Source organism: Lipotes vexillifer, unplaced genomic scaffold (genome assembly GCF_000442215.2).
Source record: "Lipotes vexillifer unplaced genomic scaffold, Lipotes_vexillifer_v1.1 scaffold15, whole genome shotgun sequence".
In the NCBI taxonomy this organism is placed as follows: Eukaryota; Metazoa; Chordata; class Mammalia; order Artiodactyla; family Lipotidae; genus Lipotes; species Lipotes vexillifer.
The window spans coordinates 1,974,522-2,002,298 of record NW_006784589.1 but is presented as its reverse complement, the minus strand read 5'-3'; the positions used below and the strand labels follow the sequence as shown (position 1 = coordinate 2,002,298).

The 27,777-nt window shown below is 41.5% G+C and overlaps 1 protein-coding gene across 1 annotated transcript in view; it reads right to left on the bottom strand.

Annotated features, from left to right (window-relative positions):
• Window positions 1-198: 198 nt before the first annotated feature.
• Window positions 199-27,777, bottom strand: part of MAOB (monoamine oxidase B) — a 113,187-nt gene continuing 85,608 nt past the window's right edge. Inside the window, exons 5-15 of the mRNA XM_007456969.1 lie at window positions 27,425-27,516; window positions 22,376-22,517; window positions 20,994-21,143; window positions 19,844-20,003; window positions 13,922-14,018; window positions 12,836-12,889; window positions 10,597-10,654; window positions 7,952-8,049; window positions 2,834-2,945; window positions 2,206-2,268; window positions 199-1,190 (exon numbers count right to left, since the gene is read on the bottom strand). Coding sequence (XP_007457031.1) covers window positions 1,038-1,190; window positions 2,206-2,268; window positions 2,834-2,945; window positions 7,952-8,049; window positions 10,597-10,654; window positions 12,836-12,889; window positions 13,922-14,018; window positions 19,844-20,003; window positions 20,994-21,143; window positions 22,376-22,517; window positions 27,425-27,516 — 1,179 coding nt within the window. The 3' untranslated portion in view covers window positions 199-1,037. The remainder of the gene's footprint in view (window positions 1,191-2,205; window positions 2,269-2,833; window positions 2,946-7,951; window positions 8,050-10,596; window positions 10,655-12,835; window positions 12,890-13,921; window positions 14,019-19,843; window positions 20,004-20,993; window positions 21,144-22,375; window positions 22,518-27,424; window positions 27,517-27,777) is intronic.

Below are 27,777 nucleotides of genomic sequence, written 5' to 3'. Positions count from 1 at the left end.
TTATAAATCATTTACCAAGTGCTCACGTAGACACCACCCATGATGGATCACACAATCCAAATGCATGCATCATCTGAGCTTCAAGGAAATTTTGACTCAATGCTTTTAAGCCACAATTATATACCTAATACTGGATCTTGATTTGATTTGTCAAAACCCTTGAAAGTCATTACCCAAAAAGAAAAGGCAACAGACATCTGGTCAATCAACTTTATTTTTAATTACCCAAATGTGTATTAACCTTCGTATCCAGATACAAGGGAGGATACAAGAGGAAGAAAAGACAAGACTTCTACCCTCAAAAAAATTAAAATGAGCTGAAGACACACTGCAGAAGACAGCAAGACTTAAGGAAATATACTGAGTAGCACAAAACAACTTAGTACAGAGTAAACCCACACAAGGGGGACACGATCAGCGACCATGGCAGGGAGTAGAGAGGGTGACTGGGAAATTCATCCTGGGAAATGGGATAAAGCAATGGACCTGTGTTCTAGTCAACAAAATATCAGTGGCTTATTGTGGGCCTTGGGCAATTAAGTCCCACCTCTCTTGATTTCAGTTTGCTCAACTCTAAAATAGCAAGTAAGCACAAGGTGGTGTCTAAGTTCTTCCAGCTGTAACAATACAGGATTCTAAGGACAAATGCAGAGATCTTGGAAGATGTGGACCTTACAGGTAAGAGGAAGGACAAGCACAAAGCCACAGAGGTAGGAAAAAGCTAGTTTTTTGTGCCTGGACAATGTATACTGTAGGATAGCAAGGACCTTTAACAAGCCTGTTTAACTACTGTAAAGATTCTGAGACCGGTGAACTTGGAAATGGGTGAGACAGAGTGCTAAGCTAGGTACTAGACAATACACAGGGATCAAAATGGAGAAAGAGATATTGTGTTTTCCTGTGGTCGAAGTCTGACTTATCATCATGCTCTCCACTTCACTCTACATTGGGTCTTCATGGAACTTTGTTACAACTCCTTCCCCAAACCCACACACCAAACAGAAGCAGAAGAGGGTGTGGTTGCAGATGTCCTCTCTTTAGACCCGCACAAGTAGCCCCCTTTTGTGGGCCAGGTAGCCAAGAGCAGTTGCTGACAAGATGGTGGTCAATCCAATCAGCCTCAGCAGGCCGGGCACGGAGGGCAAATGTCTCTCCAAGAAGGTGGTGGTAATGGGCTTCGCAGGGACATCCTGGGTTCAGAGAATATTTGGTGTCAGTACAGAAAGTCTGTATTTCTTCCAGTTCTCCGAACGTGACTCACACTTGCCAACCTCTAGGCCATGAAACGTCACATTCCCTTTGCTCAGAACATTCATTCCCGGTTCCCCACTGGGCCCTTTACTTAACTAATTCTGACCACTAACTTCAAGTCTCAGTTTATATCTCACTTCCTTCGGGAGCCTTTCCAGTGTCCCCAAACTAAGATGACCCCTTCTTTTTACATTCTCAGCATGTCATCTTCATGGCACGTGGGCTTTTTTGTTATCATCTGTTCTCCCCACCACATGTTGAGCTCTGAAAGCACTGCTGTATCATTATCCCAGCGGCTGATGCAAAGCAGGTGCACAATAAATATTTGCTGAGTGGATGCATCTGTGGTCCACTCAGTCCTCAATCCCATCTCTGACAGAAGCACTAAGACAATGACTTTGGAGTGGCCAGGCTACTGTTTTTAACCTTACACTTGACCCTCGAATAACTTTGACCTTTTGGACCCTTGTCCTCTATGATGTGCATACTTCCTTCCAGTCAGGAAAATTTCCTGGGGTTTTATTACAAAATGATAGGTATACTGAAAATGCATTTTTAACCTAAATCTGCTCCATTTCATTCCACTCCTTTGTCCCCAGACAGGGGATACTGACATATCTTCCTTTCATTTCCTCCCCCCTATCACCAGGTTAGAGATTTATTCAACAGACCTTTATTGAGTTCTTAATAAGTCTAGAACTCTCCGAGTAATGTCTCATCCGACCAAAAAATAATTTATTTTTTCCTAATAATCTGCAAGGCATGCGGCAGCTGCAAATTTATCAAAGTTCTTCTAAATCCCTCACCTCTGCCCTAACCCGTGGCATCTCTTTAAATATTCATGAGTTGAATCACTTAGGGGAAGGCCTGTGAATACATACAAGTGTGTTCTATTCATAAGTAATTGTTTTTAGAGGAAAGAGATTTAAATTCATGATATAAAATATAACCTACCACAGACTCTGGTTCGGGCTGCCAGATTTCATCCTCTGGGATCTTTCCCATGGCATGCAGGATCTGAAAAGAAAGCGCATCTTGGTGAATAATAAAAATGACACCATCTTTCTCCTAATCTGCTCTTTAAATAAAGGACTAACAATGCCTTTTGGGATATCCATCAAAAACACCAGGGTAAAAGCCAGTGTAGTCCATTGAACCTTTGAAAAGATCCAAAAGGTCTTCGATCTACAGCATAAGAAGGTCCAACCATTAGACTCACCATAAATTTTAATAGCCGTGAACACGCCTTAATAGGGATGAGATCAGAGGAACTGTCGGAAAATATATAAATGAATTCTGAATCCTAGTGTAAACATGTTTGGTTCTATAATATTAGACCTAGGTTATCTCTCAAGTGTAGCCATGGTGATCTTGTGCCCCATGGACTCTTTTTACCTTGGACTCATTGTTACTTTGGGGTTAAGGTGTTCATTTCACCTGTGACTACTGTTAAAAAGGTGTTTCACTGTCCTTCAGATGGGGGTTCATGGGGAATTGGCTTCCAGGATCTCGGACATATTTAACCTGTTTGTCAGGCCCGTGAGTTGCTTCCTTCCCCACAGCCCATGACTCCAGGCCTTACCTCTCGGGCTGCTCTCTCCCCGGCCTCCACAGCCCCCTCCATGTAGCCACTCCAGTGTGCAGCAGTCTCCGTGCCTGCGAAGTAAATCCTGCCCACTGGCTGGCGTAGAACCCTTGAAAGCAAAGCAAAGAGAGAAAAGTGGTCAGTCTCAGAGAGCCAGAGGAGAGCCTTCCCACAAAGACCAAGGCTGGTCCGTTTCCTCAGACTCTAAATGTCAGGAAGTCCATTGGCAATCTTGGAATAATGTTCATGAGTTCCTCCAGTTCTCACGTGATCTTTGTCACAGACAAAATGAAATAAAAGCCAAAGTTCACTCCTGCACCACGAGCTTACAGGTAAACGGACTGACATCAATGGAGGTAAAATAGGTATTTGCTTCACATACATAAAGTGAGGGACTGTATATGCCCAGTCATGGATAGCTGGTTCACCAACTCTGAGAGAGCGGACACGTGCCCCCAGTTTCCCGCCTGGTCATTCCACCAATGAACCTGGCAAATCACTTCCTCTCACTGAGCTCTGGCTTCCCCATCTCCTAAGGGGCACGATCCAATAATTTTTAAAACCTTTTCTATTAGTAACATTTAACAACTCTGTGAGTATGACTACGGCTCCAAAGCTACCATTCCTTGAGCACTTAGCTCTACCGGTGTGAAGAGTTTTACTGCATTAAATTGTAACAGTTAACATTTTGGGGGGTGCCAAACACTCTTCTAAGTGCAGTAATCTTTACCACAACCATATGAGGTCAGTACGATTATAATCCCCATTTTGCAGGTGAGAATATGGAGGTACAGAGGCTGTGGTGGACACTGTGGTGCCCTGCCTAGACCTCCCTTCAAAAATGAAGGACCTTGCTGTTCTTCCCTGCTCTTGGCCCATTCCAGGCCCCCCTCCCCAGTCAACCACCGATCTGCTTTCTGTCTCTGTAGATTAGTTTGCATTTTCTAGTATTTTATATAAATGGAATCATATAGTTAAAAACAAAGAAACGTGAAGGACTTATTCCCAGGTGCCGGAAGTGCTGCAGGAAGATGGCCTTCTGATGTCAGCCCTCTTTGGTAATTGCCTCCACTAAAGAAAATTGCCTGGTTCAAGCTCATGCCTCCTTCCAGCAGCAATTGCATGTAGTGACTGATCATCACAGGGCTATAAGAACCTGACCCCTCGCCCCAACGTGGGACATTTCTGAAGGGCCATCTTAGTCCTCAAGCTCCCTGAAGCATCAGCTGAGGTCTTCACTGGAACTTTACTGGGAGAAACCCAACTTCTCTCTCTGCCCACTCCTGCTTCCTTCCTCTCCCTTCCACAGATGTCGATGCCTAGGCTCTCCCTAGTACATATCCTATATGCTCATCTTTGCTTCAGTCTGCTTTGCTGGGGAATCTAACCAGCAACAAAGACAAAGTAATTTACACTAGGTCATAGCTAACAAGTAGCAGAACCGGCATTTGAATCCAGGTCATCTGACTCCAGAGCCCACAGTCTTAACCACTTGGTTATACATCCTCCCTCTATTGAATTATTTTTTTAGTCTTTTTAAAGAACTCCATGGCATAGCTACAATTATCCCATTCTACACATGAGGAAACTGAGGCTTAGAGAAATGTGTGCTGACTTGCCAAGACCCACTTGCTAGAAAATTGCAGAGCTAGGATTTGAACTAAGTCGACCAGATGTCAAAGTTTCTGTCTTTATGCTCTATACTTTTCCTGGTGTATCGTCATCATCACTAGTTAGCAAAGAGTGCCCATATGCTACACAAAAGGACAGAGTGTCACAGCACTTAGTTTCTACAGGGGGCAGTTTGTTGTTACCCTGACAAAAATACCATAAGGGAAGCGCCATCAACATGTCATTATTCACCCTAGTCCAGGTTTCCACTATATTACAGATAATGGATGTGGAGGTCCAGAGCTAACAGCCAGGCTCTGTCTTAGTCAACACTGTATACCACTGGGCCTTTTACAGAAAACCAAATGAGTTGGCTTGAATTGGGGGGGTTTCCTTCACCTACCCTTATTGTTGCCATCAAGCCAAAAAAAGGGGGAGGAGAATAGAAGATACTACAGAATACTAGAATGCTGATAATAATACATAGCATAACCTGGAATTATTCATAGCCAGCATGGGCTGGAGAGCCTACGCGCATTCAGGAAGGGTTCTCGGCAAGAGAAGGTAATTTTGCTTTTTCCATGTTCATTAAACAGTGCTGCTTTCACCACATGAATCACTGTTTTCAAACAGACGGAACCCAAATTGGAAACCTCTGGGAGGCCTGGCCAAATCCTAGAATTAAGTATTAGAAGAGAGAATAAAGGCTTAGAGAATTAATCATGCTGACTACTGGAACGTAAAAACGGAAAACCCAAGAATTTATTTCAAACAGGCAAAGATATCTTCCCTCCACTTGTCACGTGGAAATCTTCTTCCTTTGGGGAAAAAGAAAAAGCCCCAAACCTGGGGAAGAAAAATCCCTGCCATTTCTCGTGCAGGTGAGGGAATAGACACTATAGGATATTTCCATGTATACTTCCTTATGTGTTTTACCACTACTTAATCACTAAAGCTTTGGGTTGGCCAAAAAGTTCACTCGGGTTTTCATAACATCTTACAGGAAAACCCAACCCAATATTTCAGTCTAAGAAATAAACACACATTTCTTGAAGTAAAAAACCTTAAGAAACGTGAGTTTATTTTTTTTACTAGAGTTGTACTGTCAATACTGTCCTCTGTCTTCCATTTGGAAGCAGAACATTTACTGTGTAATTTCTAGGCCATGAAGATAAAATTCCTTGCAGTATCCCAAATGTCATGGACCTGAAAGGTCAAGGGAATCCCTTCGGGCCAGTTGTCCTTGCTTGGATTGAGAGGTATGTCACTAAGATATGCTCTGCCCCAGTTTCTATCCTACAAATTGAAGCTAGTCACATGAAGCCTGAAACATGGCCCTGAGAAGGAATAAAGATGAAGGAGGGTGCTGCCATGTCACCACAAATGCCTGATATGATGGGGTTTATCTTGCTTCTTTCATGTGGTCAGGGTCAGGCTAGTGCAGGTGAGTGTCCTTCCCTCCCCCGCCCCGCCCGCCACTGACCCCATCACTCCAAAGGCATTTTCCTGACACTCCTTATGGGATTGAGCATGAAACTAGCTACCCCGTGGTCAGAAGTCTAATCACATCACAAAACTGATGGTCTTTCTCCGTTGAGAGGTTAAGTTTTGTATTCCTAAATGTGTTCTATGAAGCAAAGGATCCTATCTGCCTTTCTTACTCTCTGTACTATCCTCAAAATCACCCATAGGGCCCAGCCGTGTAACTTTTCCCCAGACATTCCATGAACTTGTTAGATTCCTGTAGGAAGCGTTTGCTCAAATGGTTCCGTCTGCCTAGAATACATTCCCCAATAGCCTTTCTCTGCCTTCTACAATTCTCCGGTGGTATGTGTATTATGAAGCCTTCTCAGCTTTCCCTAGGTAAGGCTAGCCCATCCCTCCCTGGGCCCCCATGGCATTTTTATGCCCCTCTATTCTTAGAGTGCTTACCATAGTATGTTTGAGTCAATGTTTGATATTCTCTCCTCTCCCCATCCCTACCCTAGCTCCTAACACCGTCAGCTCCTTTACAGCAGGGAGCGCTTATCTTGGTACAGGCAAACTTTGTTTTGTTGTGCTTTGCTTTATTGCGCTTCGCAAATATCGCATTTTTTTTTCACGAATTGAAGGTTTGTGGCAACCCTGCATTGTCAGATGATGCTTAGCATTTCTTAGCAACAAAGTATTTTTTAATTAAGATATGTACATTTTTTTAGACATAATGCTCTTGCACACTCAATAGACTACAGTATAATGTAAGCATAACTTTTGTACGCACTGGGCAACCAAAAAGAAAATAATTTTGTGTGACTCGCTTTATTGCAGGAGTCTGGAACTGAACTCACAGTATCTTCGAGGTCTGCCTATATATTGAAGTTCTCAGCAGGGTGCTTGGCTAATAGTTGGCACTTAGCCAATAAGTGCTGAATGAAACAATTACTACTGACATATGCTACAATCAGCACATCCAAAAATTAGCTTAATGACCAGTAGCTAATCAGGTGGCACCCTCTGAATGATCTCATAGATGATATTTTGCCATCTTCAGGAAGATGAGGAAAGTGCTCACCAAAGCCATTATGTATCCTCTCACAAGCAGGTTTTAACCCTTCTTTGACTGGTTTTCACAAACAGATTGATTAGCCATCTACATTTACTAACACCCTTTTTTTGTTGCATACTCAGCCTTTTACTCATCACTCTACATTTCCTGTTTTGTTTAGATTGAGCTCTTGGCATTAAATGACTGCTTCGTTTAGTATTATGTTGATGGTCATAATAATTACTACTATATTACTAATTCATACCTGGTTGTTGTCGTCAAATACAGTGAACTAAACACCAATGAGTCATACTTGGCTGCACAACACTGTAAATGCTAAAAGCCATTGAATTATACACTTCGAATGGGTGAATTGTATGGTACGTGAATTATATCTCAATGAAGATGTGAAAAATAACTTATGCTCCTATTAACATACTGATTCTTGCCTACTGTATGCCATCTTGCGCTTTCTCGTACACCTGCCAAGGAAAGTGAGGTCCAGAGAGGAGAAGTGACCCGTCCAGGATGACAAGGTTGGTTATTGGTAGGATCGGGGGGTGGAACCCAAGTCCCTTTACCCCCAGTCTAGAACACAATTTGCTTTTATAATGCTGTACCCATGTTGGCACTTACACAGTGCCCATTGAGGAAATTCCACTGAGCCTTAAACTCAGTAGAAAGACACTTCTTCTGACAATATAAGTGAACCCTCTATCTAAATTCCTATTCTTATGCTGCCACCTTCTTTGGTTCTATTGATTGGGATTGCTCCTTCAGAGGAATTAAAAGTCAAGGGCACCACCATGATGCAGAATTATAATGACTTCATTAGTGAGATTCACGAGATCCAAAGGAAATTGGGGATTCCTTTTTCAGCATTTACAGGGAACAGGGGAGAAGAGCTCCACGAACCTTCTTAGAGTTATGGACTCAGATTCAGGGAGTTTCAGTTAGAACTGAGCCCACTTTTACTCTACCTTCCGTACTGAGTCAGGATCCCCGGGGGGAAGTAGGTCGTGTAGCAGCCCCCGGAGTACTGCTCCTCACACCAGTTCTTCTCTTCATAGTGCACCGGCTGCAAGGCAGAGTGACAAAAACCCAAAGGAGACTCAAAGGAAGCAATCTAGTCTCGAATAAATCCAACACAGTCCAGTAGGCTTCCTATTGGACAACCAGTATCTGTCTGAAATAGAGCCTTATTATCCCGATGTTTTTAGAGATAGGATTTTGGGCAGGTAAATGTCCTTGGTAATAGACTTCTAAGAAATTCTGACTTAGAAAGTTTTCTCACTTGGTTCATTCATGTCCCAGGTACTGTTCATAAGCTGCAATCAATTGTCTAGCTCTATGTTTAAACTGGCCTTACGTATTAAGAAGTTTTTAGTGCCTAATGGTTTCAAGACAAGTTTTAAAAAAGGGATTTATGCTTACTGGAGTAAGGAGGATGAAACAAGTAGAAAAGCATGCCTGTTAAGGAAAAAGAATGACCAGATTCCTGTTTTTCATGCAAGTCAGCTTCGTTAAGAGAAGCTAGAATAGACGGATTAATGTTTTCATGGGATGTAAGCACTTCTGTTGATGGTGATGCAGGCAGCTAACGGTCTGAAAAACATGTTTTTGCCATGAACAGGCAAAACATTAGCTGAGATTTTGCAAAGTTCAAGCTCTTTATTACAATAACTAAACATAAGTGTTATCATTAGGTATTATTTTGAAAAGATAAAATCAACATGGCAAGTCTTAAGAGAAACATGTGAACATCAAAATAGATTTGGAAGAGATGTTTTGTTTTAAAAGTTTGCAGTCACACATGGGACTTCGGATAGTCATTTGTAACGAATCCTATTTACAAAGCACGAGGCCCTGTCTGAGGGGTGTAAGTTGCTCTGATGCCTCAGGCCCGGCCCTCTTCCATCTTGTGAGCATCCTCCTCTGGCTGTCTCCAGCCAGCCAATCAGAAGAAAGGTTGGACTTCATCTTTCACCTTTCCTTTTCCTGCTCCCAGGACAGACACCAAAGCAAGTGCCCATCTCTGCGCCAAGAGCAAACAACAGCACGACCAACTCGTTTTTTTCGTTTTTTTTTTTTTTGGCCGCACCTTGTGGCTTGTGGGATCTTAGTTCCCCTACCAGGGATCGAACCCGGCCCCTCAGCAGTGAGAGCTCGGAGTCCTAACCACTGGACGGCCAGGAATTCCCAGGACCACCTCATTTTTATCACCAGCAATTAATCATCCACATTCTTCTTAGGAAAAGAGACTTTCCCATACTAAAAATGATCAACTTTCTGGGAACTTGAGCACAACTCCTTTCCCCTCCCACTGGGGTTTTCCCTGAACAACCATCTCACAGGTTGTCAGAGAATCCTCAGTTCTGCACTGCCTCAGCCTGAGGGTGTCTCAGAACATAACTTCAAAAAAGCTTGAGTATCTACCAGGGAGTAATATCTTGAACCGAATATTTAAATAGAAAGATCAGTCAATTTTAGCAGCTGTGGTAGGATTAATTTTTAATGTGTATAAACTTTGGGTCTTGCTACCTCACTCATATTACACTTGTGCCCAGAGGCTTTGCTTATATTTAAACTTGTTAAATGGTGTATGAAAGCGAAAAATGAAACAAAACACATCCTTCATTATTATTATGTTTCTCTCCAAACCAGTCAATTCATCATTCTTGTTCATTTACTGAGAAGGAATCCCCCCAAACCTTCAAGAGCATGTGTTTCACCTATCACAAGCAACTCTTGCTTTAAAAGGATGAACAAAAATGACAAATTCAAAAGCCACAACAACTTGACTAGGAGGAAGAAAGCCACTGCAAAGTTGAGCAAAATAAGTGTCTGAGGGATAAGATGAAGCCATGTAGCTGTTCAACTAGGTCATGGCGTGCACTGCAGAGATTTGGATTTAAGAGGCTTAACAAGTTAAACATTCTTAGCCCCTTTATTAGATTTTCTCATGCTTTAACTGCTCATTTGTACATCCTTTTCCATTGTCTTCAAGTGCTGCACGGATAACTGGATTTAATAATAGCTTTCAAAAGGTGACGTAATCCGTGTCAAAACATTAAAAACGCAGCAGTTGTGAATGGAACGAGAATGTCGGTTCATTGTTTTAAATATTGATGAAGGAGGTCATTGTGGCTACTGGTTATGGGCCCTTTGACTATCACCAAATGCCCCTACCACACTGCATCCCTACCCATCCCATCCCACCTTTAACCACCCAGTGGGGAGGGGAACTACTTTGAATTTGAAGGTCACAGCTTCCTCAGGCTACCTGCCAAGATGTCTAGGAAACTCAGCTGACAGGGCTCACCTTGAGCCAATCAGCATGTCTTCCCTGCTACAGGAAGAGCTCTGAATTCAGGGACAAGGGTAGCACCACCTAAAACACATCAGTGTTGCAAGGTGCCTAAGGTGCCTAAGCTGCCACTAGCACAGCCAGGGCCCATACTCTCTGGGACAACTCATAAGTTTACCAACTCTGGTGCAGACTCCTCCGAGAACAGATCAGGGAAAACATGAGCTCTAGAGCCCTTCTTGCACAAGCCCATCCCTGCTAGCCCCCTGACAACAAAGCAAGATCTCTCTCCCTTAGGGAAGTGTTGGGAAGCCTTACATGCAAAGCTTCTTGTGAGCCCAGAACTTTTGCATAGAGGTCACAAAGTTTCTTCAACCTACGGGAAGAGAGGGGGAAAAATAAGTGAAAATGAGAAAAGGAAGAAAAAGTCAAAGATGTACCTATGATTCCCATCATTCAAAAAGATTCTGAGGGCTTCCCTGGTGGCGCAGTGGTTGAGAGTCCGCCTGCCGATGCAGGGGACACTGGTTCGTTCCCCGGTCCGGGAAGATCCCACATGCCGCGGAGCGGCTGGGCCCGTGAGCCACGGCCGCTGAGCCTGCGCGTCTGGAGCCTGTGCTCCACAACAGTGAGAGGCCCGCGTATTGCAAAAAAAAAAAAAAAAGATTTTGAGCTATTGCTTCCACTTGACGTTTCATTTTAATTTTTCAAAACAAGGCACCTTGTTCTAGTTCCAATATCTTAAATCTGTGAGGTCACAAATAGTTTTAAAGAAAAGAAAGTGATGCATTGCCTGCATCATTGGGGGCACACAGCAATTTGTTCATTCATTCAAGAAAACATTGTGTACCTGCTGTCAATTTCCTAAGCACTGGAGATTCTGGGAGGACTGAGACATGATTCTTGCTCACCTTCCTTTCTCTCCCCATCCCACTAAGAGGAAATGGGCAAAGTGGAGCAGGAAAAGCTTCGAATTCTGCTTCTGCCTCTTCCATGCTATGAGGTCTTGAGCAGGTTACTTAAACTCTCTGACCTTTAGTTTTATCAACAAAGTCACCTGATTTTTTCACTAATGATGGTAAAACAATGTGGTCTCAGGACCAGCAACAGCGGCTGCATCACCCGGGAACTTGTTAGAAATGCAGATTCTCAGACCTCATCCCAGACCTTCTAACTCAGAAACAGCAGTGGCAGCAACTGTATTTTCATAAACCTTCCAGGCGATTATGTTTGAGAACCACTGATATAGAGCATATAAAGGTCCCAGCTCAATAACTGGTACATACGTAATAAATGCTCAATAAATGGTAGCTCTTAAGAAATTTAGTCTTATGGGGGAATTGGATGTAAGCCAAAAGTTATAATTAGTCAGTTAAGGTATGAGATTAGACTTATTTCCATTCTGATTTTTATAGAATAGTATTGTTAAAGGGGATCTTACAGGTGATTTAGAGTTAGGCCAATGATTTCAAAAGTATTATTATTTTATTTTTTATTTTTAAGTGTATTTTTTAAAAATTATTTATTTACTTTTGGCTGCATTGGGTCTTTGTTGCTGTGCGTGCGCTTTCTCTAGTTGCGTCGAGCGGGGGCTACACTTTGTTGCTGTGCACAGGCTTCTCATTGCGGTGGCTTCTCTTGTTGTGGAGCACGAGCTCTAGGCGCGCGGGCTTCAGTAGTTGCGGCACGCGGGCTTCAGTAGGTGTGGCTCACGGGCCCAGCCACTCCGCGGCATGTGGGATCTTCCCAGACCGGGGCACGAACCCGCGTCCCCTGCATCGGCAGGCGGACTCTCAACCACTGCGCCACCAGGGAAGCCCGGGACATTTTTTTAGTGAGTGGGTCAGTCAGACTTCCATAGCCCTGGCCAAGCACAGTGATGGCAACAGTCATAAAGCAGCATGCTAACGGTGGGGGGGAGGGTGCAGGGTTGTGAGGGTTAGAAATGTGCCGTAACGTAATGCAGGGGCTCTTAGTTGGTAAATATGTCATCAGTGGTGGTGTGGGAATAAATAATTGGTAGTGGTGAATACTAATTGCTGAAAGAAATTGCCACCTCCAGAGAAACTAGTCCTTCTGTACTTATAATCTGTAATAGTTATGCATCCTTCACGCAGGATGTACTGCAGACTGCCCTGCAATGCAGTCACTTGTCTACCTGGTTATCTCCTCCCCAAGTAAAATTTCAGCTCCTGGGCTATATCCATTTTTGTATCCTCCATAGCTCCTTGCATGGTATCTTACATACGATAAACTCAATAAATATTATTTCGAATGCTTGGTTCTTCAGTTATCAGCATTGTGCCTTTATGCAAGACCCTCATAATGAACATAACAGACATGTTGTGTTGGGAATACACATAGTATTAAGCAGTCTTTAAGTTTAAAAGTTAAGCAAAGTTGGAAGTGGGTAGAAAGAAGAAAAGAAGTAGGAAAGAAAGGGAGATGGAGTACAGAGGTGGGCAGGAAGGGAGAGAGGGGCAGAGGAAATAAGGGAGGAGTGAGGGAGGGTGAGAGAGAGGGAGGGAAGCAAGAAGAGGTACTTTTGTTCCCCTACCTTTCCTCTTTGGTAAGACGGGTCAGTTTTCTGGCTTTGTGGGCAAGAATAAATCTAAAACGTACAAACAAGAAAAAGGAGGGGAAATCAATGGCTGCTTTCATCCTGGCCTCATTTCTATAGCTACACATGTGCCTAGTGTACAAGTTAAAAGTGAACCAGAAGAAGCAAATCATACACTATCTAATTTTATGTTCCATGTTTTACTATTTCCTGGTTACATTCCTGACACTAAAAGGCACCTTCTAGTTTTAGGGATTCAAGGGACTCAAAACAGATGACTGGCCATAATTTTTGCCTGGGATAATACCATGACTGACCCATCTCCCACTGCATGGCTGGTGCTCAACAGGAATATGCCCTGGGCCTCAAATATCTATCTTAGATGTGTCAGAGACTTCCCATTTTCATCCAGCCCTTCCTCTTTGGTTCTATCTTCAAGATGGTATCTCCCTAGTGCCCAGCCTTTTAGAATCCACCTCCATTTCTAGCCCTACGATTGCCTTCAACTTACCAGCTAGCTTTGATCTCCCTGTTTTGACCCTCGGCTCTCTGAAATAAACTCATACAGATCCTGAGACCCATCTCAATTTTGGCTTCTCCAGGTAACCACCGCCCATGACATCCCCATCTGTGCTGCTTTTCCCTGCCAAGCTGAGAACTGGGCTGGTCTTCGCTCCTCTCTAGTGGGACCTGGAAAATCTCAGCATCCCATGTAAATACCGTGGATGCCTCCACAGCCTCCACAAAAAGCCCTCTTAGTGAAACAGCCTAAGTCAAACCTTCATATCATGTTTTCACAAAAGATAGCTTACCAGAATATATCAACCCCCAGTAGTAAACATGAACCAGAAAACTAGTATAACAAATTTTCAAATGTTATTGGTATTCTAATTCCTTTCTAAATATTAATTTGTTCGAAGACATTAGTTTTTAAAAAGCAGTAAGATTTTTCCTACTGCTGAATTTGGAGAACAGTGATGTTGGGTAAAAAATTATTGAACAAAGTTTGGGGCACATTCATTGACAGTATAGGAATACGTTGTCCACATGGAAGATCACCACACCACCATAAGCATGCCTTACCCTATTATGGCGGCATAGCTGCCATCAGGTTTGGTATCATCCAACGTGTAGGCAACTGGAGCTTCCTCTCCTTCGATAATCATGCTTCCACAGTAATCTTGGAGAAGAGCAAAATGGAAAAAGGCATTCATCACCCTATCAAGCTACCCTTAGCAGTTACGATGAAGCACACATTTTTCAACCTGGGAAGCCCAAAGGCTGAAAATAAGATATTATACCCTAAATATACAAAGTCAAACCAAGCTGATGTCAAAAGGAAGGCTAAGGAGCCAACATTTGGTGAAAAACTGAAACGGTAAGCCCCTCTCTGCAAAGAAGCAACGTGATATTATGAATTGATCCAGGCCAACATTTCATGAAATCTTGTTTTCCTTGCTGTTAATACGTGTGCCCCTCTTTCCTCTTTCACAGGAAATCAGATAGAACCAAAGGTGTGTTAAAGAAACGCTAGTCTATTACTGTAAAATAGAAGGGACTGAACATTCACCTTTTGTGAGGAGCCACTTATTCGATGCCAACTAGTTCTTGACTATCTAGAGACAGGGCAGAGAGGACCCAGATGACTAAAATGCACAGAGTCCCTCCACTTTTCCACTCTCCTACTTAAAAGGGAGGGGATATACGTATACACATATATCACTTTGTTGTACAGCAGAAACTAACACACCATTGTAAAGCAACTCTACTCCAATAAAAATAAATAAAGAAAAAGAAAAAAGATATCTTTGCTGGATATAGAAAAAATAACAAGAAAATAAAATGCACAGAGTCCCAAACCCTCACTTCAAACAGGACCTCTGGAACAACTTGGAAAACAACTTCAGCTCATTCTGCACAAAAGTGCTTCTCTCATTCCCCTCCCGAACAAAATATATGTAATTTCAACAAAAGAATACAACAGAGCAATGGTGAAAATGTCAGGGCAGAATTTGAAATGTTATAACAAGATCCGACTACAGTGTACCACTCCTCCTGCTTCATCATTTACTTGCAAATTGAGGTTGTTTGAACAAAATTATGGTGGAAGACCTGGGAACTAATGTTGTATAGAAATTCCAGTGAGTGGGTTGCAAAATGAGGAAGAAAGAACAGAGAAATAACTTGGAGGGTATGCACTGTCCCGACCTGTGTGGTAGCAGATTCACCTGTAGGCCTTTTTACCTGCACTTGCTTCTCTCTCTCTCCCCCCACGACTCTCCCCACTTTGCATCCATGAGAATCAATGTCCTAGTCAGTCACTGGATTGAGGGGTACTTGCACGCCCCTCAGGTGTACTGGCGCTAAGAAAAACATTGAGAAAAACTGAAATAGGGGAAGGAGAAATGCTTAAGGTTCGTCGAAGAATTTAAGAAGATTTAAGAATACAACAGAAATAGTTGAGAAATCACCTTGTTATAAGAAGACAAGAAAGAGGACAGGATGTGATAAGAGAAAAGAGCAAGGGCACACAGGTCACTTGGGGTTCTGCTGGACCGGACAGAGGGATCATGCAGGACACCAGGCTGGCTGGGGTGGAGGCCCTGCTTTCTGGGTGGAGGGGCTCCTTGGACACGTCCTTCACAGCACCAAGTTGGTCTCTGCACCATGCATGTGCACTGGGCCGAAGTGAAGGAACAAGGGGCAGAGGGAAGAGTCCTGTTCATGCCAGAGCAAACCACGTGGCATCAGCAGCAGTTCTATCATTTGTAGGTAGAAAGCTCAGGAGCTCTGCCCATGCACATGGGACTTCCAGTTAGCCTGGTTCAGCCTCACTCTTAAAAAGGAAGGGCCACTCAAGAACATCTAGACATTGAACAAAATTCTTTAATGAAAGAAGCAAAGACAAAAGCAGAAACAAACTAACAAACAAAAAGGAACTCTCAGGAAAAAAAGACAAAGGGTAGAAGAAATTTCCCCCAAAGTGGCAAGTAACATTCTCAAGGAGAAAAAAGAAGATATTGTACCTATGGGAGGTAACAAAGAGGACTATTCAGAATAAAATAACTCAGGAGAAGCTTTTTGAGTGTGAAGTGTGGAAGGAGGAGTTCTGAAAAGACGATCACGTTCATCTGGAAGAATAACTGACATTTACCAAGGACAAAATTACAGGAAAAATAATGAAGAGAGAATATCCTACCAGATATCAAACATATTATAAAGCTATGGGGATTAAAATAGTACAGTGCTGCCAAAGGATTAGAGAATATAAATCTGTGCTCTCCAAAGTGGGGTGTGCACACCTAGATTGCACATCTGGATAGTGGAGAAAGATATTAGCAATTCTTATTTTTCAATTCCAGCTTTTCAAAAATGACTACTCTTGTATATTTTATAAGAAAAACAATACACTTTTTTCCAGTGGTCCACGTACATAATTTAGGAATAAATATATGCAGTGGTAGTTGATGTTTAAGTTTTTATATATAGAGCTATAAAAAATATTTGGAGCCCAGTGACAAAAATCAGTGGAAAAGAATTGTTGGTCCAGAAAAGCCGAATGTAGATATATTTCATAGGAGAATGAAACCATCATAAAAAAATTTTTAAAAACTGGTACACTGGGAGAAAATATTTGCAACACATACAGAAAAAAAATTAATAAGCACAGGATAAATAGATAATTTACAAAATGATTTCACACAGCCCTGAAGCCTTATTCATGATGATACTTACAAATTATAGATAAATGGGACATTTTCCCCTACTGATTGGCAGAAAGTTAAAAATATTAATTAGCTGGTCTACCCAAGTCAATTGACTTCGTAATTGCACTTTTACAAATTTATCAAAAGGAAATGCTCCTATTCAAATCTTCAGAGCAATATGAAAGGAGCCGTTTATTGTAGCATAGTGTATAATAGCAAAAACTTGGAAACAATCAAAACGTCTATCATCAGCATACCTATCGGGTACATTTTTGATAGAGCCATACAGTGAAATACTGTTTATTCAGTTGTTGAAATGAGGTAGATTTAAATGCACTGATGTGGAGAAATGTCTGTGGCATACCATTAATAGGAAAGAGCAAATTTCAGTATAATGTGTATTATGATTTTTTTAAAAAAATGGTTTGGGGAAAGTATATAACATTTATTTAAAATTATATTTGCACATAAATGTTACGCATACTCTTTAATATACATTTAAAGTATATATACATTTCAATATATATGTACAACATATTGAAAATATTACCTATGCCTACAATAAATCTCTAAGGATAAACAACTTACATTTTTAACAGTGGTTCCCTAAGCGGGAAGGGGCAATCGGAAAGGGACATTTTTCATACACTTTTATTTTTTGAAAGTTTTATAGTGAATAAGTTCACTTCTGTAATTTTTTTTAAAAAGCAGGTACTGCTTCTGTTATTTTAAACTTCAGTTGAAATCATTTAGATTTAAGGGAAAATAGAAATGGTGTAGATGAGCAAAAGCGAGGGATACTGAAAGATATAAGGTTTTGGCAAGAGCCTGCTCTCTCCAGGTAAGTGGGGATGGGAGGCAAAGCTAAGGTGGCTGTGATGCACTCCCTGCCCCTGCAGGGACCCCGGGAGGGCAGGGTGTTGATGGTGAGGGTGGCTGAGCTTAGGATGATTTGGTGGGAGACCAGCAAAGAAGAGGGAGCCCCTCCTTGTAAACTCACAAAGATATTACACACTTAAGAAACTGGAAAGCATTTCCTGGGACAATCATTCTACAAGCCAGCAAGAACTGGCTAGGGGGCTACCTGTATCAACAGGCAAAAAGTTACCTTCTCTTTAATAGTCCAAACCACGCTGCATTTATAAAACAAACAAACAGTAATCTTGACTGATTGATTGCTGAGTGCCTCATATGTGCCAGTCACTGTGCTAGGCTGTTTGGGGCTGCAAAAATCACCCCCTTTGAGTCTGGTTAACTCATATTCCCTGCGCTTTTGTATTACTCATTAACCACAGTGCCTTTAGGGATGGCGTTGAAAGTCTGACGCAAAGCAAAGACCTTCTTACAAGAGTTAACTTCCTCGGATTTCGTTCCCTTATAGAATCCGTCAAAATATTGTTATTGAATTGCTTATCGATGTAACAGGAATGATACTGGATGTGAGTCTTGGAGCCCTCCCCTGTGTTTCTATAATAGCCTAGGTAACACCAACAGGGTACTCAATACATTGTAATGCAATTATCAGTTTACAAGACTGGCTTCCTCCCAAGCCTGGATTTTCTGGGCAAGGAAACATGCCTTTGAATTCCCAATGCCTAGCACAGCGCCTGTCATACAATAGGTGCTCAGTAGAGGTTGGCTGAGGAAACACATTCAATTTCTCAAAAGAAATTGAAAGTGCTTTGAAGAGGCTCTCATGTCTACAATCATTTTTTAAAGTGTAACTCAAGGCTCAGTACCAATAAGGACCGAGTCAGACCCAGCCTCTTCTTGAGGATGAAGAACTTGGCTTTTCTCTGTTTTTTTTAAAATTTATTTTATTGAAGTGTAGTTGATTTACAATGTTGGGTTAATTTCTGCCATACAGCACAGTGATTCAGTTATACATATATATCTATTCTTTTTCATATTCTTTCCCATTATGGTTTGTCACAGAATACTGAATATAGTTCCCTGTGCTATTACAGTAGGACCTTGTTGTTTACTCATTCTATATATAATAGTTTGCATCTTGGGTTTTATTTTTGATACTAGTACCTAACAATGAACTTGCCTGGCACACTGCAGACCTAAGATAAAGGTCTGCAGACATGAATGGAAAGCTAGAGATTCTCTCCATAAATAAAGGCATTCTGAGTCATTAAGAGAAAAAAAATCTCCATTCCACGGTCCTAGACCTTATCCACTCGCCAGCAACCAGCTGTCTAAAACGGGTGGCCTGGATCACGAGAGGAAGCAGCTTAGCACCAGCAAGCTCTCCATGGTGGGTCACTGCACCGTCCTTTGTGAAAGATGGATTACTTGTTCAACTGATGCACCAATCCAATAACAGTCCTAAACAGAATTTCCTGCAAAGGGGGAGAATCAGGAGGCTGCAATGTGGTGGAAAGGGGTAGATACAGGAAGAACCGCCCTAAGGTATAAGAATATGAAACTTTCCCCCTTTGCCTCCAGCACATCCTTCCTCTCCCTTCTGCAATCTAGCTCCTCATTTCAGTCCATCCTTCCCTTTGCCCTCAGTCCCAGGTACTGACGGTTCTTACGTGGACTCCTCTCGGAAGAAAAGGAGCTGTGATGAGAGTCAATGTGATAAGACTCTAGCATTGTGCTGTCCAATATAGTAGCCACGCGTGGCACTTTTACATTGGAATTTAAAGCTATTAAAATGAAATAGCCATGCGTGGCTTTTTATATTTGACTTGAAAGCAATTGACTTTAAAGCAATTGAAATAAAATTGAAAAATTCAGGTCCTCAGTCTCACTAGCTACATTTCAAGTGTTTGATACCCACACACGTGGCTAGTGGCTGCTGTCCTGGACAGAGCCGCTCTGGAACGTTTCCATCGTTGCAGAATCTAGTGCTTTAGTGGGCATCCCTGTAATGTTCTATCCAGTAGAGCCACACACTTATTGAATATATATGAATGCATAAATGAACTTAATTTCATATAGTAGAATCTTGACACTAGTGAGAAATTGCCTGGAAAATTTCGGAATCCCCACCTTTGTGAACGGCTGTATAAACTCATACTTTAAAAACCTGTATCAGAAAATGTTAATAACCTATTTTCACAAGATTTTGTGAAAGGATTAGTAAACTTTATACTGAACTATGAAAACAGTTGATCATATTCTAAGGGAACTTAATTGCATGAGTGTGTGCCAATGTACTTTACTCGATGGAACTGACCTTAGAACCTGGATGTTTTACGTCCGAATTCTAAGAAAAACAGTTACACGCAAATGTGTGACTTTGCACCAAGTTTCTTGGACCTTTTACGCGAAGAAAAGTACTCACCCTTATTCCTCCAGAAAGGCTCTTTATAATAAACTATGCACTTGATGACTGAACCCAAAGGCACACGAGTGATCAGCTGGTTTCTCATCATTGGCAGAGGGGGATTGAAATGAATCTTCATGCCCAGAACAGGAGGAATAGCGCTAACCACATACTTAGCCTGGAAGAAAAACGGCGTGGTTAAACATTGCTGGTGGGTTGTTTTTGCTCTTTTTCTAATGTTTCTCCCTCATTTACCCTCGTCCCCCACTCAATCTCTTCTTAAAAGAGAAACTAGAAGAATCAAACTTGTTAGAACCAAAATGAGCTCTTGTTCCCTAGCTCAAAACCTCCAATGACTTGCCATCACACTTGGAGTCAAAGCTAAGTTCCTTACAGTCACTTTCAAGGTCATACATGAAGGGAACCCCTGTCACATCTCTGATCTCATCTTCTGTTACTCTTCCCCTCAATCCTCTTAATTCCACCATTTTGACTACCTTGCTGTTACTTCAACATGCCAGGCTTGCTCTTACCTCAGGGCCTTTGCACTGGCTGTTTCAGTCTACCTGGAAAACTATTCCCCAGAGAGCCACCTGGCTCAATCCCTCATCTCCTTGGGTTCTGTGCTTAAACATCACCTTCTGAATGAGGCCTTCCTTGATGACCTATTTAAAATTGCATGACCAATCGTCCCACCTCACCTTCTGGCACACCCTCTCCCCCTTCCCTGCTTGGTTTTTTCCACAGTACTCATTACTATTTGGCATAGTCTATATCTTATATATCTTGATTACAACTTTTCTCCTTTACTAGAATGTAAGCCACATGAAGGCAGGCAATTTTATCTGTTTTGTTCACTGCTATGCTCCCAACTCCTAGAATAATGCCTGGCACATAGGAGGCACTTGATATTTATCAAATAAATATTTTCTTTGATTTTCTAATTATGTAGGAGCCCAATACAGAGGGTTGATAATATGTGTTTTGTAAATCTCCCCCCTCACCCCCAAATATTACGGTTCTGTTTTCCTTTCTTTCAGATAGAGGTAGCTTTTTTGCTTTTGGCAAAGGCATTGTCTACGAAGTCTAGAGTATTCTTCGCTTTATTTAAGCTCTGGTTATCTATGGGACTCTGGTCTCTTCTCCCTGGTTTAAGGCTCTTGGTTACCTCGTACACCTCGTGGTTTAGAGTCTCCACAAGGACATTTTCTCCTGTCTGGTCAATGTGGATCACAGGCCTCTCCAGCTTCACTCGGTCCCCAAGGAGGTCCATTATTCGCTCACTCACTTGACCAGATCCACCCACAAATTTCCTCTCCTGGAAAGAAAAAAGGACCCAAGAGGTGGGTAGGAAATATAGGAATGGATATAAATTGCTAAGTTGCTAGTTTTCCTCACATATCTTTACTGTGTGAGGTATACAATTTCATGCTGCCGTTGTGGGCAGTGTCTTTCACCATTGTTTCCTAACCAATGATTGCTGGCTTTCAACAAAATTACACGTTTTCGAGCCTTCCAGGCTATGTTCTTCTGATGGACTCCCAGACTCCAAACTCAGCTGGACATCCTCAGCCTGACTCCCATGTCCCACCTGCCTGGCCGAGACCCCTGCTCTGTGTCCTACCTGCATCCTTTGGTTGAGTTGCTGGGCCACCACTTGCCTGAGCACACCTAGGCCTGTTTCCTGTTTCCTTGTTACTCGGTCTCAGAATCTTGCTGGCCCACCCATCCCCAGGCCAGCCTACTCCCTGTTACAGTCTGTCTGTCTCACCCTGGGCCAGGTACCTGCTGTTTCTGTGGCCACCGAGGCCATTTCACCTCACCGCACCCACCTGCAAAAGCTTCCAAATGTCCTGCGTGATTGCGCCCACAGTTGAGCTGACTGTCTTCTCCTAAATTTTCACTTCAGTTAATTTTGAAAAAGACTATTTCAAATAGGTCTAGGAAAAAGGTCACGGAGAAGGGGAAAGAGAAGGGGGGGGGAAGGAGAAGAAAGAGGGTGATGAGATGGAGGAGGGGGCAGGAAGAGGAAGGGAAGGAAAGGAAAATGACTGTCGAGGAGATCAGCTAAGAACTCTAATCCATTTCCTACTGTGCCCAGCATAGCACATTATACAAGGCTGGGGCTCAGGAAATAGGCACTGAATGAATGAATGAATGAATTCCATGTGGTGCGTGTGTTTTAAACTGAAAATACGTTTCTGACGTTTTCTGTTCAGCTTTCCAAGAAGTACTCACGTTATGTTCATCAGCTGGTCTCTTACAAACTTACCAAATAATCATCGGATGTATATCCAAATGGAAAGTTGCAAAAGAACATAAAAAAAGGAGACAAGCCTAATTTTAAAATGACATTGGCCACTGGGTTGTCACACTGGGTACCTAACAACAGACTGCCCCTTTCAAAAATCACTTTGAGCTGCTATGATTAAGCTCTAAAAGCCACAAGCCTGCCTCCTGTCCCATCCTTTCATGGCTGAAGGATGATGCCAATCTTTCACTTAGGCAGTGGTGGTTTTCTGTTTCAACGGTCGGGGTATGAATGGGTACCTGCCCTCCATTGGTTGTTGAGATGATCCTGGCACTGCCCCCACACTGCTTCACATACCACAGGAACCAGAGAGCGGAGACCTCATGGGTCTCTGCGGTGACGCACAGGTTCACAAAGAGAGTAGCAAGCTGCTTCGAAGATCTGCTCAGGAAGAAACAAGAGCAAAGCTAGCAAATGCAGGGGAGCATCTTCTTCATTCTCTGGAAATTATTCAAGCAGTAAACTTAACTTAGCTAAGTGGAGAACAATTCAGCAAGTTTCAGAAAATTGTCGCTAGAATCTAATATTATAAAACATGACATCAGAGATTTGGGGAATAGGAGACATATTTTCCCCTTAATCAAAAGACCTAGCTCAGAATCAGCATGTATTCCATATGCTATGCTGTTATGATTGCTCTCCACACACTTGCTACTCTCCTAGGCATCCCCATCTCAGTAAAAGGCATCACCATTCACCCACTTGCTAAGGCCAACCCTCCAGAAATCAACCTTAATTTCTCTCTCTCCATCACTCTCCCACCACCCAATCCATCGGGAAGTCCTGTTGTCTCTCACCACATCACTCCACCTTCATTACCACCAAATTGGCATCATCTCTTGCCAGGATGATTAGAATTATTTCCTCCAGACTTGTCTCTCTCGTTCCACTTGTCCTCACTGAATATCTATTTACCACACTTGAAGCCAAAAGCTTTTTATTGCCCTCCCCTCCGTGGTGCTCTTTCTACAGTGTAAATTAAGTCATGTCATTCCCTCGCTTAAAACTTTCCAGTGGCATCCTATGAAAACCAGAATAAGATTCAGATCTTTTACCAGGGCCTCCAAAGTTCTAAGTGATCTAGCCCATGCCTACCTTTCCTAGCTCATCCTGTACCTTCTGTACTTATTCTAATGTCCCCTCAGAAAGATGAACTCTTATATGTCTATAAAAATGAGCACCAGCTTCTATATTGCCAGCACCCTGGCGTTCTCTATCATTTCACCACAGTGTGGTAGCTCTAAAACTATTTTCACTGCCTTAAATTATCTTAATTATTGGTTTATTATTTTTTATTGCTGTCTCCCCCACTAGAATATCAATGAGTGAGACAGGGATCTTAACTTTCTTGCTAACCGTAGTATCCTCTTTAATAAAATAGTGACTGGCACATAGTAAGCACTTAATAAATTACTTGTTAGATGACTGAATGAATACATGGTTGATGAGAAATGTCAATTAAACATTACTTTTCTTTTCTTTCTTTCTTTATTTTGGCCATGCCACACAGCTTGAGGGATCTCAGTTCCCCAACTGGATTAAACCCAGGCCACGGCAGTGAAAGCCTGGAATCCTAACCACTAGGCCACCAGGAAACTCCCTAAACATTATTTTTAAATGATCCATAATGCCCAAAGGATATGCTGGGTGCTGTACCAAGTACAGAATTAGTCACAGTTATCTATTCAGTTATTTTACTGTCTAATGGAAGACCAGCTCAAAGAATGGATGAGGGGGAAAAGTGATTAACAGAGTATAGATAGACGAACTTTTTGCTTGAGGTTGGCAGGTAAATGATGAGAGGTTATGTCCTATCTGGAGCCACACCGGAAAGTGAATGATCTCATGCAATTCCAACAGCTCAGTGAAATCTAACAGATCCTAAAATTCACCAGTAGTAATGTGTACTCTGGGATATCTTTAATTAGGACCAATCCCGCTTTTGACTTTGACATAAAGTTTGCATGTTGTTAATCTGGTTATACCTGAGGCAGAATTTTCCACCTGGTAGTGCTGACAATGGGTGGAATAAATAATACCGTCTTTCCATGTATTGAACTCTTTCACACTCCATGGTTTTTAAAACCCATTGTCTTATCGATTTGTCACAGAAATGACAGTCATTATTTTTCCCCAGTTCACAAACCCAAACACTGAGTCTCAGGGAAGTTAATAACATGTAGCGCACAGCTCACTAAATGGTACAACTGCAAACCACATCATACCTGATTCAAACTTCATGCTTTTAAAATACCTCAGAATGCTTTAAAATCAGTCAGTTGACAACCTTGAAGGGACAAATACTGACCAAGGTACCCTAGTGTACCTTGACTCTGGAAGTTTGTAGAATCACACCTAACACACATACCAGTTGCTTGTAGCACTTTTGTGACAGTCCCCATCATTAAGCCTGCATATAGTGTAATATATATGTTGAAGTGACTTCGTTAGTTTTGCAAGATTCCTCATGATAACTGAAGGGATGGAAATTGCTGACTCATGCTTTCTTTGCAGAGGCAATTTTTGGCTTCTATCTAAAACAAATATCCAAAGATTGGTCTGAAATATTACTTCAAAGTGAAAACACCCTTTGCTGCTTCCTGATGTCCCGTTTTCTTTGTTCTTTATTGTATAGGTGAATTCGGATGGTATAAGGGAGTCATAAATCATTAAAACCTAATGTTGCCCTAGCTAGATAACCGATATTAAATATAAAAATTGAGCTGTGATTCTAGTTGTTACTGTTGCCAGTTTGGCGAGAAAGAAATAACCCTGGTTTGAAATCAAGGGAGATCTAAAAGTAATTTGTCTCTGGAGGGCCAGGCCATTCTTAACCCTTTATTCGATTTACTCTAGGAGCTTTACTGAGAAAAGAAATGGGAAGAAAAATATCTGAGGGATGGAAGGCCAAGGAAGCTAGTGCAATAATATTTTTGCGTTCCTTGCCCTGTTGGCTCTTTAAAAGATAAACGTTATTATGTTTTCTACATGAAAAATATACACTTCTTATATAAAATTTGGAAAATTCATAAAATAAAAAGATGAGAGAATGAGTATCTTCCACATTTCTGCCCCCCCCCAAAGATAATCCCTAGACTCATTTTGGTGCATTTCTTTTTCTAGTTATACGTTTTAAAAAGTGCATTTACATAGCTGTGACTACATCACAAATTTAATCTGTTTCTGAAAACCACTTTATAAATGATAACAGAAAGAACGATTAACATTAGTCTTTGAATACATGATTGTGCTTTAGTTTGAACCACAGTAGGTTGGCTATTCTGGGGATTACTTCCTTTAAAACCAGGAAATGACATCATGCTTATCTTGCTTAGGAAAAATTTAAAAATTACTTTGTGTTCATATATTCTTAACATCTCAGAATGCTTTCTGTTGTCAGCCAACAACCTAGAATATTCACTAAGGGGAGGATTAGGTCAAGGACTATGGCAGAAAAACTCAGACCTCTGTGAGACCAAAGAAATATAATTAGTCCTATCTTCAATGAGCTTCAAAGCTCTCTGGAGAGAGAAGACCTAATGAATTTATTAAAAGCTTTTTGTAACAGGAGTTATAAAACAAATACAGGTAAAAAATACTCACTATATTTTGAAAATCTCATGTATAAAATTTAAAAGTAAATACTGCAATTTTATTACAAACAAAATAAGTTGTATTACAAACTACATTCTAAAACAGAGTGGTAAATAGTATCAGAAAAGTGTTAAAAAGGGTGTAATTAATAATAGGCATTGATTTCGTGACATTATAAAAGGGTTTTACTCTTTCAAAATTGGTTGCTTTCGAAGGCTGAAGACGTAGGAGAGGCACATGTTCATCACAGAGTATTATATAATAATAACGGCAATGATTAAAAACTGGAAGTAACTGAAACGTCAAATGATCATAGATAAACACATTATGCCATTCACTTCCCATGGAATAGTCTGCAACCATGAATATGACGTTTGATGAAGAATTTTAATGACGTGGATAACTGTTTGCATTGTAATATTAGATGTTAAAAAACATTCTGATGGATATCCGTTGCTTGCAGTGAATGTACAGTTTTCTCTTTAGAAATGAGACGATATATCACACTGTACATACTTGATGACAGCCTGCTTTTCTATCTGTTTAATAGTATGATGTTTTTCAAGCCATTGAATACTCTTCAACACAATTTTTAAAGATTTTAGAGTATTCCAGTTCTCGGACAAACCATAATTAATTTAGCCAGTCTTCTATTAGGGGACATTTAGATCTTCCTTTTAAAAATAATGCTTTGAATCTCCCTCTCTCCCTTTCTCTCTCCGTTTCTCCCTCTCTTCTTTTCTCTCTCCTTCTTTAAGCTAAATTCTAAGAAGTTGAATTTATGTATGAAGAAGTATGTACATTTTACGTCTTTTGGTTATTTCCATATCTTAGATTCAGATATCCTTAAAAACTTTTTACTTTTAGTTGCCATTGCTCCAACTTCCGCCCACCCCACACAATGCCTAGAGAATGAAGACATCAACCCCAGAGCCACATTCTCAACTAATGCTGTTTAGCATGGGCAAAAAGTCTCATAGCAATGCCATTTTCTTACTTTGCTTACCACAAATTCACCATGTGCTTGAGATGGAACCCTTATCATCCTTTCCTTTTTCCCTGCTGTCCAAGAGCAGGGATGCCTTTCCACGCTGTCTGTCTAAACAGCTTCCACAGTTCATGTATAGTTCCCAACTCTGCCAGCCATAATTTAATACTTGACTCATGAACACTTTCTTTCAACGCTACACGTTTCTCCCTAATGGGAAGCAGTCAGTCCAGTCATCCACGTTTCCTGGACAGTTGTGAATTATCCAGAGAACTTCTCTAGAAGTTCCTCTTCAAAGCTTTGAAGAATTCCGCTCCATCCCATAGGTGTTTGAAATGCATGTGCTGATGCACTCTCTCCATACTTGACCACCAGTGAGGAGTATACAAGTATCCCTACATCGACAGCGTGATAAGTGAGATCTCTAAGCTGTTCTAAATAAGGGAATTGGCACAATGTGGTCTGTCCTAAGGACTTTAGGGGGTAATACCACCTTTGTGATGCAAAACTATCCCAAAGAAGTAGGTATGATGTAAAGACATCTTTAGGGCAGGACATGGTTCCAATATTATTCAGCACTCCACCTGGCCAAATGGTGTGGTTATAGACACAGAGCAGCTACTCGGTTCATAGCTGCTGAACGGAATTGCTAACTAAACCTGGAAGAGAGTCACAGTCAATGCCTGTGCCTAATGGCGAGTCTTACTCCGTCCAGCAGATCTTGTGCAGCAGCTCCTTCATCGTCATGTGGTCCCACTGTTCTGCAAGGGGCGCCTTCCATGGGGCATCACTGGGAATCTACACTCAGATGACGATTCAGAGGGGAAAAGCAAATGTAATTTTCCATTTTAAATAACTATTTGAATAGTATTCAAAACTCTAACTTAAAGAAGGAAAATGCAAGTTTTCCAAATTCCCCCAGTAGTGGTTTTTTACTGCACAATCCATGTTGTTTGTGTAGATTTCCTATTCACGCAAGCCATATTATATATATATATATATATATATATATATATATATATATATATATATATATATATTTTTTTTTTTTGTTTTGAG